Source organism: Aulonocara stuartgranti, assembly GCF_965226115.1.
Source record: "Aulonocara stuartgranti genome assembly, chromosome: 23".
Taxonomy (NCBI): domain Eukaryota; kingdom Metazoa; phylum Chordata; class Actinopteri; order Cichliformes; family Cichlidae; genus Aulonocara; species Aulonocara stuartgranti.
In genome coordinates, this window is record NC_138958.1 from 52,719,475 (window position 1) to 52,733,150 (window position 13,676).

Below are 13,676 nucleotides of genomic sequence, written 5' to 3' on the forward strand. Positions count from 1 at the left end.
CCCAGGTGGAGTTGGACTGGTTCGTATATAGTGCTTTTCTACTCTCTCGGAGTACTCAAAGCTAGACAACATGCCACATTCACACCCATTCTCACAAGCACTTTCTCTATACATAGTGCTTTCTAAGTACATTCACACTCTGGAATGGATGCATTGGAGATGCATCCATTCCAGAGGGATTAGTATCTTGCCAAAGGATACTTGACATGCAGACTGGAGGAGCCAAAGATTGAACCACCAACCTTCGGATCAGTAGATGACCTGCTCTACCTCCTGAGCTACAGCCACCTGTTACCTTGTAACAGGAAGAAACCTGCAGCAGAACCAGGTTCAGGGAGGGGCAGGGCCATCTGCTGCGAATGGCTAAGGGCGAGGTGTGGGAGCCAAGACAAAAGACACAAATGTGGACAAAGACACAATGTGGAAGAGAGCCAAAGATGAATAATAATGTTTAAATGCAGAGGTGTATAAACACATAGTAAGTGAAAGCATGCACACTCCAAAGCACCCCAGTGTGGAGATGGTAGATGGGAGACCTACTTGAAGTAAGAGTGCTAATCACTGCATCACTGTGCTATCCCAGGCTTTCATATTCAGATAGACACAGCCCACTGCTGACCATGGTATCTTACAAATAACTTGAGTCTTGAGTAAAAAGGAGGAAAAATAAACTGCTCTCCTGAGATGAAAGTAATTAAGTATAATCCCAAACAACATTTAAGATTAAGATAGAGCTAACCGCGATGACCTATGTAATGTGAACTTACCGTTGATCCTTTTTTCTTATTGCTAATAGTTTTTTCTAAAGATCACCATTTTAAAACTGACACTACAAAGCACGTTGTTTGAGATAACAGCTGAATAATAAGTGTACATGTGGGTTTAACTGCACGCTGAATGTTCAAAACACATCAGCATAATTCTTTAAAGAAGTGGCACATCATCAAAAACAGTTTATCTGCCTTTCATGGCTGCCACTTAAAGATGAAGCGTTTCAATATGACTGAAACATACTGATGTGATGTGTTGGATGATGCAGTGACAGCTGAGTTTCAGAATATCAGCTGTACAGTTCTGCCATTTGTCACATAGCAGGCATAAGTTTTAGAAGTTTTGAACTTTTGATTTGCCAGTGCACTGATACAGGTATGTGTAGGGAGAGTCTAAGGGGCTTGGAAAGAAAAGCGTCTGGCTTTCTTGAAAACATTTCATCTGAGAAGCTTCATCAGTTCTAAGAGCAATTGGTGGAGAGTCCCAGATTTTAAGCCCTATGGGAGTGTCCCCAAGAGGGTCATGGACCCCCATTGATCCTCTACCTAATCACAGAAGCCAAGGTGTGAAAACGGGTGTAGGTCACAATCAGCAAGTTTTGGGTGAGCTCATGTAGCAGATGTGAAATGGTCGACTGCGTTGTGACAACAGACACGGACTGGCTGGAAACAGGGTTTATTCCTATAAAACAGAGTGCAGCAGCAAAATCAGTGTCACACAGTGGCAGCAGGCTTCTCCTCACCCAGTGTGGAGTCCGTACAGCTCTGGCTAGGAAACCCCACACCCGCAATGTGGCCGCAGGTGGCGTTACGCTGATTAATGTCCCACTTCAACAATGACACACGGGACCTCAGTTCCACAAAAAATAAAGTTCACACAATAAAAAAGTATAACCTATGTACAATACAGTTTTGAGAATGTTCACAATTCGTACATTATATCTCAGCTACACTCACTGTGAAACCTAATCTCACCCTATCATATGACTTACTGCGGTCAAATGGCCCAAGATGTATGTGGGCATTAATGCGTCTGGGAAGGATCTCAGAACCGCATCATAGATGGATAGTTGGTGTCGTAAGCCCCGCCCTCTGTTCAAAGATGGTGGTGGCACGATGACCTGGATGACTGAGAATCTTCACAGACATACATGTAGGGAAAGGAGAAAAGTGATTACAGGCCCATTACATGTGTGTTGCTGCTGACTGGACCGAGCACATTCCCTTGGAAACAGTGAATGTTTTTCAGGCAGACGAACAAAAGTTGAGTCTCTCTCTGTTCAGTCCTAGAGCGATGTTAATATTGAAGTCTCCCCAACTGATTTAGAAAGTGGAAGAATCAGCAGTATGTCAGCCTTCACTGCGTTAAATGCTTCCTCACTTCCTCTCTTTGTCTTTTATGAGTTTTATGAGTGCCATATATTTCCCATTTTTCATGAAGTGATATCATAAAAGCTGCATTGCAACTGCAATCTTAAGTAATGTTTTAGACTGTGTTCACTTCATAATATCATCATTTGCTGATTTACCTCTCCCAAAGCAAAGTATTTGGCCTCTACCTCATTCCCCATCACTGTAACTCAGATTAAAACAGGATTGAAACATTCTAGACATTTTTTTAAATATTTTTTAATATACTACTTTATTCATAGATATTTTCAGCTGGGACAAAGTAACACTGAAAGTATCTGTTGCACCTCTGTAGTGACATTGCATTGCAGCTGTGAATTATATGCCTTAAAACACCTGCTTTATGGACAGGAACACAGATGTAGGATTCCAACTTACAGCAAGAGTCGCTGTTTCCAACAGATGGGATGCTTGATGGAAACCTGGAAGAGGAGTATATATTTTGCTGTTCAATAAGCACGGAGGACCTCAAACATTGACATTTCTTAAAGCTGATAGCAGTGGTAGGGGATGGCATATTGTTCCAGCATATGTTAGTGCTGAGATGACAGGCCTTAAGTGAAACGCCGCCACCTGCTAGCAACGCCTAATGTATGAGTCCATATGTAAGCACCAGTTGGAGGGCAAGCCTCGCAGCGTTGCTGTGATCAACCTTTTTAATGAGAGGACAAATTTATGAAATGGCACAGGTGGTGCTGTGAACATATTACACTCATGTCTTTGAAAACTGGAAACTGTATAGAAATATTTTCTATGGCCTACATTACCTTTAGAATATAGAAAGCATTAATACTGTGAAGTGTTTAGGTATGAATGCCACTGATGCTGGTTTTTGTTGGTTCTGTTTGTTTTCTGTATGTCTCCATCTGAATTCCAGACTTTTTTTCCTTACTTGAAATGAAACGTGGGTTTACATAATCAGACAGCCATCCATGGGCATGCCCAAATGATATCTCTCCTTAACATTTTATAGGAGGTTTTTCAAATTTGGCACTCACTCGCTCAAAGGTAAGAGATCAAACTTCAATACAAATTCATGTCTTCCACACAAGGTAGAAAATCTGCTTGTAATTCAGCTCTGTTATTCAATAACAGAAGGTGGTGAACAAATGTTTGAATAGGTCTGGACAGATATGGATGTAAGTACGAAGCAGACTGCTTAGCAGATACATACAACTGCAGTCTTCATTTTTGTGAAAGTTCTTAAAGACGTGCAGAAAGCAATGGTGGCGTTGTGCTGGCTACATAGCAAGAAAGTTCTGGTTTTGAGCCTTTTTGTCAGCTGGGGTCTCATTTTGTGTGTGTTTTATTTCTAAATTATTTCTAAACTGGACACATCAAGTCATTTTTCTATTTTAAACTAAAGACTCTACAATAATACAGAGTAAGCATTTGGTGACAGCTGAAAAGAAAAACTCCCTAACAACAGGAAGAAACCTCTGTCAGAATTAGACTTGGGGAGGATTTAAAAGTAGAATGGGAGGCAGAGCCTTCAGTTTTCAGGCCCCTCTTCTGTGGAACCAGCTTCCAGTTTGGATTCAGGAGACAGACACTATCTCTACTTTCAAGATTTGGCTTCAAACTTTCCTTTTTGCTAAAGCATATAGTTAGGGCCTGCCGGCAGCATGGTGGTTAGCACTGTTGCCTCACAGCCAGACGGTCCTGAGTTTGATTCCACCACCTGGTCTGGTCCTTTTTGTGTGGCGTTTGCACATTCGCCCTGTGTTTCTGTGGGTTCTCTCCGGGTACTCCGGCTTCCTCCCACAGTCCAAAGACATGCAGACAGTGGGGTTAGGTTAATTGGTAACTTTAAATTCCCATAGGCGTTAATCTGAGTGTGAATGGTTGTTTGTCTCTGTGTTAGCCCTGCGACTGACTGATGACCTGTTCAGGGTGTAACCTGCCTCTTACCCTAAGGACAGCTGGGATAGGCTCCACCCCCACCGCAACCCTGAAAGGGATAAGTGGAAGAGAATGGATGAACACTTCCATCCAGTGCTCTAATGGGGTGATATGGTACTTTAAGGGCTTTAAGATAAGATGGGCCCGGATTATTCAAGAACATTCAAGCCAATATGGGCAAAATCTGCTCTCTCTTTCTAGTTGATCCAAAATGCTGCAGCATTTTAGCACTCCTGATAATAAATACAGTAGTCCAGCCCAGAAGAAATGCATAATGTTGTTTTCTATGCAGCACCTGAGAGAAGATGCTTCTGATTTTAGGGCTATTACACAAATGCAAGAAAGCAGTCCGACATATTTGTTCAAAATGTCCGTTGAAGTCCAAAGTAATGCCATCCAGAGTTTTATCTGAATTTGCTATGCCTTCTAATAATGCTGCCTAAGCAAAGCACGTATTACAAAACCCCGTAACACCACAATTAGACCTGTGTGGAGAGAACTCCTCATTTACATGAACAAATTGGAGTCGGTTAGATAGATTCAAACCAGTGCAGTGCAGTGCCTTGATTACATACATAATCTCTGTAGCAAAATAAGGCTATTTGAGTAAGAGTTTTACCCAACCTGCAAAGCCTCCAAGGCCAGACATGCTTGCTCAGGGTAGTACAGCACAAGCTGTGGCTTTGACTTCTGTATACCAGACATGTGAAATATTAGTAAATACAATTTCCATCCCATAAATGTCTACACTAATGTATTTGTTTAGCTGTTTATTTATTTGGTATATAGCAATACATTACACTGGTATATTTATTTTTTTACTACTGTGTAAATACTATGGAAAGAACACAATCACATCGAGTAAAATGGTAAATGGTTCTTATACAGCTCTTTTCTATCAGAGCAATCAAAGCGCTTTACACAGCTTACCTCATTCACCCACTCATACAAACACTGTGCTCTTTATATGTAAGGGCTTTCTATCTAACATTCACACACATTCATACTCTGATGGATGCATTGGAGAGCAACATGGGGTTAGTATCCTGCCCAAGCATATTTGGTATCCAGACTGGAGGAATCAAAGCACCAACCTTCCAATTAGCAGATGACCTGCTCTGAGCTATAGCTTACAAAAAACAGGGTTTAATAAACATTTAAAGGATTACAAAATGAATACATCGTCTTAACCTTAAAGACCAGCAATTTAATAACAATATAACATTATAATTTAGTTTGATTCTCCAGTTCTCCAATATCTAGCCAGTTTTACTAAGCTCCTTATATATTCTGATATATATGAAGGCACACATACAAGTGTGTGTGTGTAGGTGTGTGGGTATTTTTGTGAATTTTTTGATAATATATGGAATAACATATCGGAAACTGTGATTGTAGAACTCTTGGGTCAGCTTTTTCTCCCTTAAGACTTTATTTCATTGGACACGGTCATGTTTCGAGCCTAGATAAGACACTTTAAGAATAATAAACAGACTCGGCAGTAGATTTAAGTCATCAGACATACCAGTGCTTTGTGGTGAAGAGAGAGCTGAGAGTAAAAGTGAAGCTCTCGATTTAACAGTTGATCTGCGTTTCTGGTTACGAGCTTTGGGTAGTGACTGTAAGAACGAGATCGCAGATACAGGCGGCGTAAATGAGCTTTCTCCAAAGGTTGGCTGGCCTCTCGGCCATCTGGGAGGGGCTCAGAGTAGAGTCACATTGAAAGGAGTCAGTTTAGGTGGTTTGAGCATCTGACACGGATGCCTCCTGGGTGAGGTGTTCCGGTCATGTCCCATCGGAAGGAGGCCCTGGGGCAGACACAAGAGATTATATCTCTCGGCTGTCCCACCAGAAAAGCTGGAGGAGGCTGCTAGGAAGAGGGGTCTGCTTCTCCTGTGACTCAGCTCTGGATATGTGGAATAACTGGACGGATGGAGTGTCAGGGGCAGCAGTTCTGTAGTAATAATAAAAATTACAATAAGTACTGTTGCCTCACAGCAAAAAGGCCCTGGATTTGAATCCACCATCTCTCACACACACGCACACACACACACACACACAACGAGCTAATCATGAACATTTCCCCTTAAAATACAATCTTTAATTGCTGACAGTAGGAATTATACATATGCTCTTAGGCTAAACTTGGCCTTAATAGCATTAAAAATGTCTTTCATAACTATTAAGTGAATTTTGCATTTTTGTCAGTTTGAGAGGGCAGCAGTGCATAAAGAGCAATATGCAGTACTATACTCTGGCTATGTTTCAGTTCAGGCTTCACTTAAGCGTCGAAAGATTCACAGTAATAATAATAATAATAATACTTTTAAAAGAAACGGATTCTAAGGATTCGAGGCACTGAAAAGAGCTGGACTGCAAATCACCAAGCAGAACAGAACGTCAAGAGACCGGATATTTTCTAACACATTCATTCAGACAGCCAGAAACTGACTGTACACAACACATCTGTCTGTAATCACAAAATACGTCACAAACAGTGCTTCTTGTTGCATCTTAAAATGCAATGTGTGAACTGTTCCTCTTGAGTACTGAGATAGACAACAACCCACAATCCGCGTGTCAGCTCCAAGGTTGTTGTATAGCTTTCACTCCCCCACAATTCTTCAAAGTTAATGAAATCATTCTCACAAAGTCACTGGAGAGGTAGCTCTTTCTCAAGCTACCAAAAAGTGCACTGAGTAACACTGAATATTAAGAAAATGTAACCTGGAAACGTGTCATTGGTGTTTAAGGACACAGAAGACTTTGTCAGCTTGTGCATTCAAATTCAGAGTCACCTCCAAACACATTAGCTTTGGAAAGAAGGAGCAAACAGATGAAAACAGATGAAAGACTTTGGGGTTTGGGGCTGATGACTCATCTGGAAGTGTCACAAATTCGTGCTAACTGAATCTAATGGACTCTTACATTGTTGAATTGTATTATCACATCACTTTAAAACTATTTGAGGAAGAGCTAATTCAAAGTCAGAAAAACCTGCTTTGTTACTTTGTGTTCGCTGTGTTTTAAATGGTAATGAATGAGATATTTAGCTTTTTTCACAGCTGTATATTTCCTTTGTCAAAATGAATTAGAAATACAGTAATGTAGTAATAATTAGCTGTCCAGAAATCCTTGGCATGTTGATTGAAAAGGGTTTTATCTGCTTTTCTCTTTCAGGGATCCAAACCAGCCAGTTCCACAGGATACCAAATTCATCCACACAAAGCCTAACCGCTTCGAGGAGGTAGCGTGGACAAAGTACAACCCCAAGGACCAGCTCTACCTTCACATTGGCCTCAAACCTCGAGTCCGAGACCACTACCGAGCTACCAAGGTTGCGTTCTGGCTCGAACTGGTTCCACACCTTCACAACATTAATGAATTTTTTCAATATGTATCCACTACTACTAAGATACCTCCACAGGACACTACACCGTATCCTTATACCAAACGATTCCCGGGTAAAAACAACTGGCCCTCCACCACACGCCACCCGGGAGTTCCTTCTGCCAACACCAAGCAAACAACCAACCAGCGCAAGAGCGGGGACCTGACTGATGAGTCAACTGTGGTGATTGAGACCAAACGGGACTACTCCACTGAGCTCAGCGTCACGATCGCCGTGGGAGCATCGCTGCTATTTCTGAACATCCTCGCCTTTGCTGCACTCTACTACAAGAAAGACAAACGTCGCCATGAGTCCAACCAGCGCGTCCCCACCCCGCAGCGCAACTCTGCTCCAACCAATACTCCATCTACTGCCAATGACGTAGCCCATCTGCAGAGTGAGGAACTGATGTCTCTACAGATGAAGCAGCAACAGCTGGAACACGAGCACCACCATGAGTGTGACTCACTTCAGGCCCACGACACGCTGCGGCTCACCTGCCCACCAGACTACACACTGACTCTCCGCAGGTCACCTGATGATATACCACTGATGACTCCCAGCACCATCACCATGATCCCCAATTCCCTGGCTGGCATGCAGCCTCTGCACAATTTCAACACTTTTGGTGGCAGCCAGAACAGTACCAACTTGCCCCACGGCCACTCCACCACGCGGGTATAGCTCAGCTGGGACGGGACTGTGCCAGGTTCCCTCTGGATTAACAACTACCCACACGAGGAGAATATAAGTTATTCAGCAGATGTTATTTTGCTACCAAGCCTTCTTGAAAAGCATATACAATATAAAGTGATCATAAACTCACAAAACTATTCAAAATGAATGTTATTACAGTAATAACTGTTTGGAGCAAATTGTCACGAAGGTTTTCGAGGAGTGTTACCAAGACAAAGGGCAACCAGTGGATGACTGTTATATAATCTCATGAGACAAAAACAGCAGTTTCTATGTTGACAGACAAAGACGACAGTTGGTGAAAAGCAACAATGGAACACCATCTTTTCCTCCATGCACCTGACTTGGGCACATGAAATGTATTTATGAAAACTTTGTATAAAAAGAACACGAAAAAAGGTATATAGACATGAGTGGAAATACAAAAAGTTTTAAAGAAGAAAAACAATATTAAAATTGCTCCTGAAACTATTGTTTTCATTTTTATTTTGCTTGTGCTTTATGTTGAGGTTTGTGTAAATATACCTGAACATCGGTCATTCTTTCTTCCTGTTACGACTTGTGTTTCATTCATTTTCGCACAATGACCAAATTGCGATCACAATCCCACACTCGGAGAGTTGCACACTGCGGGTTCGCAGGTCACCACATACAGTACTGTCTCGTGCATTGCTTCGTGTCCACGTTTTAGATACTGCATGTAGAACGAGCTTTACTTTGCATTTCGGACATCTACTGTCTGACAGTATGGACTGACTCACTCCCATCACCTGCTGTCACCCTGTTATGCTTCCAGCAGTTTTCTGTCTCAGCACTGCCTGTGCTTACGATGTGACCAGCAATGTATTATTTAGAAATAAAAAGGCAGTGATTTTTTTGTATTAATATTAGTTGGATATGTTTGTAAAGAAATATATGTTAGATATTTTAAATTGTCATATGCTAGCAATATGTAAAGTATTGTGCCAGGATTGTGATATTTTGGGTTACAAAAAAGTGAATGAGTGTAAATATTAATGATGCTAATTATTATGAAATTACAACACGAGTAGTCATAACTCTCTTTCCATTTTGCATCCTATTATGAAAAAAGAGGCAGATGATTTTAAGCTACATTTGTAAATTCTATTAAATATATATTCATTTGGTCTATAAACCAGTCGAGCTAACGAGGGTTTTAATATAGAGTTGAAAAGTCCTTATTTAGTAGTTAGTCTTGTATTTATTTGCAGTTTTGCCTTCGGTAATACTACGCATATTTCTGGACACTTGTATAAAGTTTTTCTGCAACATTTTTAATAAAATATCACAGTATTTTCTAAATAAAAAAATGGGCGAGAGATAGAAAAGAAACATGGTTCAAGGTCTGATCGGATTATTTGTCTGGTGTGTGTTTAATTGGAGAGTATTGCCACTGGACAAAAGAGCACACGTCAAAGCGTTTTCACTCCTACAAAGTCACATTCACCTTTGCACACATATTTCTACAGCAATTTATATTTTATAGAAATAAACTCACACACAAGAGTTGCTGGATTAGAAGTTTATCTGGGTTTATTGTGCCACAGCCACCCTGATAATAAAAAAACAGCTTCACAGCAAGAACTCAAACTTTATCTGAAACAAGGATGTTGCAAAGGTAAGTCTTTCATGTTGTTTTAAGTGTAATTCTTTAAAATGTTCATCTTGTTACAATTTCACGCTCACGTTCTTCATCTGTGTTTTATTTAGTAAAAAACACTTTGATTTATTAAAACGTTCAGAAATTACTCTGTCAGCTTAACTAGTCATTTTTTTATCACAGTAAAAACAGTGATTAAAAACAAGTATTTTGTTGTGATTCCACTGTCATAGGCAAGGCAAGTTTATTGTGTAGCACATGTATAGCACAATTCAACAACAAGGTGATTCAAAGTGCTTTACAGAGACATTAGAAACAAAAACAAATAAAAAGCATGATTTAAAATTGATTAAAACAAGCAAACAAACAAACAAACAAAACAGTATATAAAATCAAAACAGATAAAATCAAAACAGATAAAATCAGTAGTTAAAATGTAAGTCATACAACAGTCATACAACAAAAGTCTGAAAAAAATACTTGATTAAGTAGAGAAAAAAATGAGCTAACACATGTAAAAAAAACCTTCTACAACTTATAGGGTCAAAATAATAATAACACAAATTTCACAATGAAAAAACAAAGAAGACACAAACACACACACGAATAGAGTTCCAGTATATTTGAAGCTTGCTTTTTTTGTTTTGTTTCATTGACATAATTATTGAGGCTTTAAGTATCAAATGAAATGTGTGTTCTTCAAGGGGAAATAAGGGGTTGTGCAAAATTGGAAACCAACATTTCCATCCATACGTACAAGTTTGGTGTGTGGAACTGACTGTGACTGTGCTACTGTCAGTGCCCTGTTTCCACCAGGTGACACTCATCAGTTAAATTCACCTCAGATTACCCTGTGGACAATCATGAGGACACCACTGGAGTGAGTGAGGAGTGAAATCAATGCAAGATGTCAAACTGAAGTAGAAGGATAACAGGATGGTCCATAAAGCAAAGAGTGGACCCTGTTGATGCCAGACTAGGAAATTAGTATCTGTCAATGGGTGAGAGCAGCCCACTCCATCCTGGCCTACACGCTTACAAAGGGCGTGGCACTCTTCCAATAAAACCATTTTCAATTTACAATGTATACCAGTATAATCTCAGATGACACCACACTAACCAGCAGTAGAAAAACTATTTAGTAGAATAATAACTATTTGCTTTAGTAAAAGTACTAAGAAACCAAGCTAAAAGTCCTTCAGTGAAAGTGTTAAAAGTATTTATTTGTAATTTTATGTATTTTTTCTGTATTATGTCATTAGATCATTTTTACTCTTGATTAACAAAAAATATTTTTTTAATTATTTTGCAGTAATTGAAAGAGGTAGCATTTTAGTTACAGTGAAGTTAAAGCACAATAGTTGCTATTACTGCATCACTCAGTCATTGTCAGTCAGCCAGTCGGATAAAGACTGCAGAAAATAAGTTATTATGGAGCCACTATTCAGCACGGGCCTGAAGCTGATCACACGTGACCACGTTGTTTGCACAGTCTGTCTCTGTGTAATCTAGTGGGACTGGCAAATGTTAAGGTTCAAAATATTGGGGATGGAGACAAGAGAAAAAACCACAATAACAACACTGGTCCGGCCGGGTCAAGTCAAACGATGATTTTAATGATCACACACGTGGGAGATGGACACTGATGCAGACAGCCTCAGATCTCAAAATGGTGGAGCATTGCTCAAACTCTTATAGCCTCTGGTGCCTCCACCTTATCATAAAAGCCTAAACATTCACATGCTTTCTCTCACACAGCGCCTAAGCTACGACCTTGGCTCCCTGTTTATCTGCTCCTGCTGAGTTGGGGCAGAAAACTCCAGCATGTTCTCTTCTAATCAGACAAATAAGGCGATGACTTTCTGCAAACAGTATTTTCTTATAACTCAGCAGTATAATGCATCATAAAACAATGTCATTCATCCACGATAAATCAGCAGTCTAATATAATGCAAATCAGTTTAACTAATGCAATAGTTATCAGCTTCTTCTAATTCAGGAGAATAATGCAAACTAAAACTACATAATAATTCACAAGCTTTAGTTAGGGGTATAACTGTTTCTTGACTTTTCCAGTGCCTTTAATACCATCCGGCCCTGTATGCTTCAGGAGAAACTGAACAGGATGGAGGTGGACCCCTGCCTGGTGGCTTGGATCTCCGACTACCTCACCGACAGACCACAGTACGTCAGGCTGAAGGACATCACGTCTGACACTGTGGTCAGCAGCACAGGAGCACCACAGGGAACTGTGCTGTCCCCTCTTCTCTTCACCCTGTACACCTCTGACTTCTGCTACAACTCTGAATTATGCCACATTCAGAAGTTTGCAGACGACACGGCCATCATGGGGTGTATCTGGGACGATGAGGAAGAGGAGTACAGAAGTCTGGTGAGGAACTTTGTCGCATGGAGTCACACAAACCACCTGCAACTCAACACCTCAAAGACTAAGGAACTGGTTGTGGACTTCGGGAGGTCCAGAGAAGGTCCACTGCCGGTTCAGATAGAGGGGGAGGAGGTGGAGGTGGTCAACAAGTACAAGTACCTCGGGCTGTGGGTGGACAATAAACTGGACTGGTCATGCAACACAGAGCACCTGTATAAAAAAGCCCAAAGCCGACTGTACTTCCTCAGGAGGCTGAGGTCTTTTAACATCTGCAGGAAGCTCCTGAGGATGTTTTACCAGTCGGTGGTTGCTGGAGTACTTTTCTATGCTGTGGTGTGCTGGGGGAGCAGCACAGCAAAGAAGGACTCATCCAGGCTGGAGAAACTGATCAGGAGGGCTAGCTCTGTGGTCGGCATGAAGCTGGACACTCTGGTGACAGTGGCAGAGAAAAGGACATTAAAGAAACTGATGGACATTATGGACAATGCTGGGCATCCTCTGCACACGGCCATTAACAACCAGAAGAGTCTGTTCAGTGACAGGTTGCTTCTCCCACAAGAACTAACAGACTTAAAAACTCCTTTGTCCCACACGCCATCAGACTGTTTAACTCCTCTCTGGAGGGGAGAGGGAGGGGAGACAGGAGGACAAAGGAGGGGGGAACAACTAAGCTGTAGTGCCTCTTCACCTCACTGTGCAATACCTTGTGCAATACTTTTGTAAATAGTCAACAGTGCAATAGACTCAATACTTGAAATGTGCAATTCACTTGTATTTTTATTTTTTATTCCTATTTATTCTATTTATCCCCTATATATATATATATATATATATATATATATATATATATATATATATATATATATATGACAATTCTGTAACTGTAACTTCGGTCGTTGCTGTGGTTTTTTTTTTTTTTGGAAGTCGAATTTCCCAGAGGAACCCACCCGAGGGATTAATAAAGTTCTATCTTATCTTATCTTATCTTAACATGGCATAAAATAATATTATAATCTAACACAACACTGGCACAGGATGATGACTCAGCTCTCCTACAGCCAGTGAAATGTGCTTCAAAAGGGAAAAAACCCCTGGTATATTTAGTTTCAGATAAACACAAACCTAAAACAAGCACACTGGTAACCGGGACACTCTTCTTGCAAAACAGAAACACAAAGTGGGTTTTTACTGCTGTAAATAGAAGATGGAAGCATTCCTCATTTTCCTTTAGCTCTCCTTTTTTCCCAACCGGTCACATAGCAAATGTTTGCTCCAACCTGAGTCTAGTTCTGCCAGTTCTTCCTGTCAAAAGGGAGTTTTTCCTTCCCACTGTCACCTATGTTTGCTGATAGGTGGTTGTCTAACTGTTGGGGTTTTCTATATACAATTTTAGGGCCTTTACCCTACAATAGAAAGCGCCTTGAGGGGACTTGATTTAAATGAAACTGAACTGAATTAAATTGCAGTCTGTGCCCAACACATGAAATAATTTGACTC

General features: G+C 40.7%; 1 protein-coding gene and 1 long non-coding RNA gene across 2 annotated transcripts in view; one reads left to right on the forward strand and one right to left on the reverse strand.

The window, feature by feature from the left end:
• Window positions 1-9,587, forward strand: part of nlgn4xa (neuroligin 4 X-linked a) — a 92,785-nt gene extending 83,198 nt beyond the window's left edge. The window contains exon 5 of the mRNA XM_082523464.1: window positions 7,263-9,587. Coding sequence (XP_082379590.1) covers window positions 7,263-8,157 — 895 coding nt within the window. The 3' untranslated portion in view covers window positions 8,158-9,587. The remainder of the gene's footprint in view (window positions 1-7,262) is intronic.
• LOC309700095 overlaps window positions 1-13,676 on the reverse strand; it is a 436,175-nt gene that overhangs the window by 255,265 nt on the left and 167,234 nt on the right. The window lies entirely within an intron of this gene.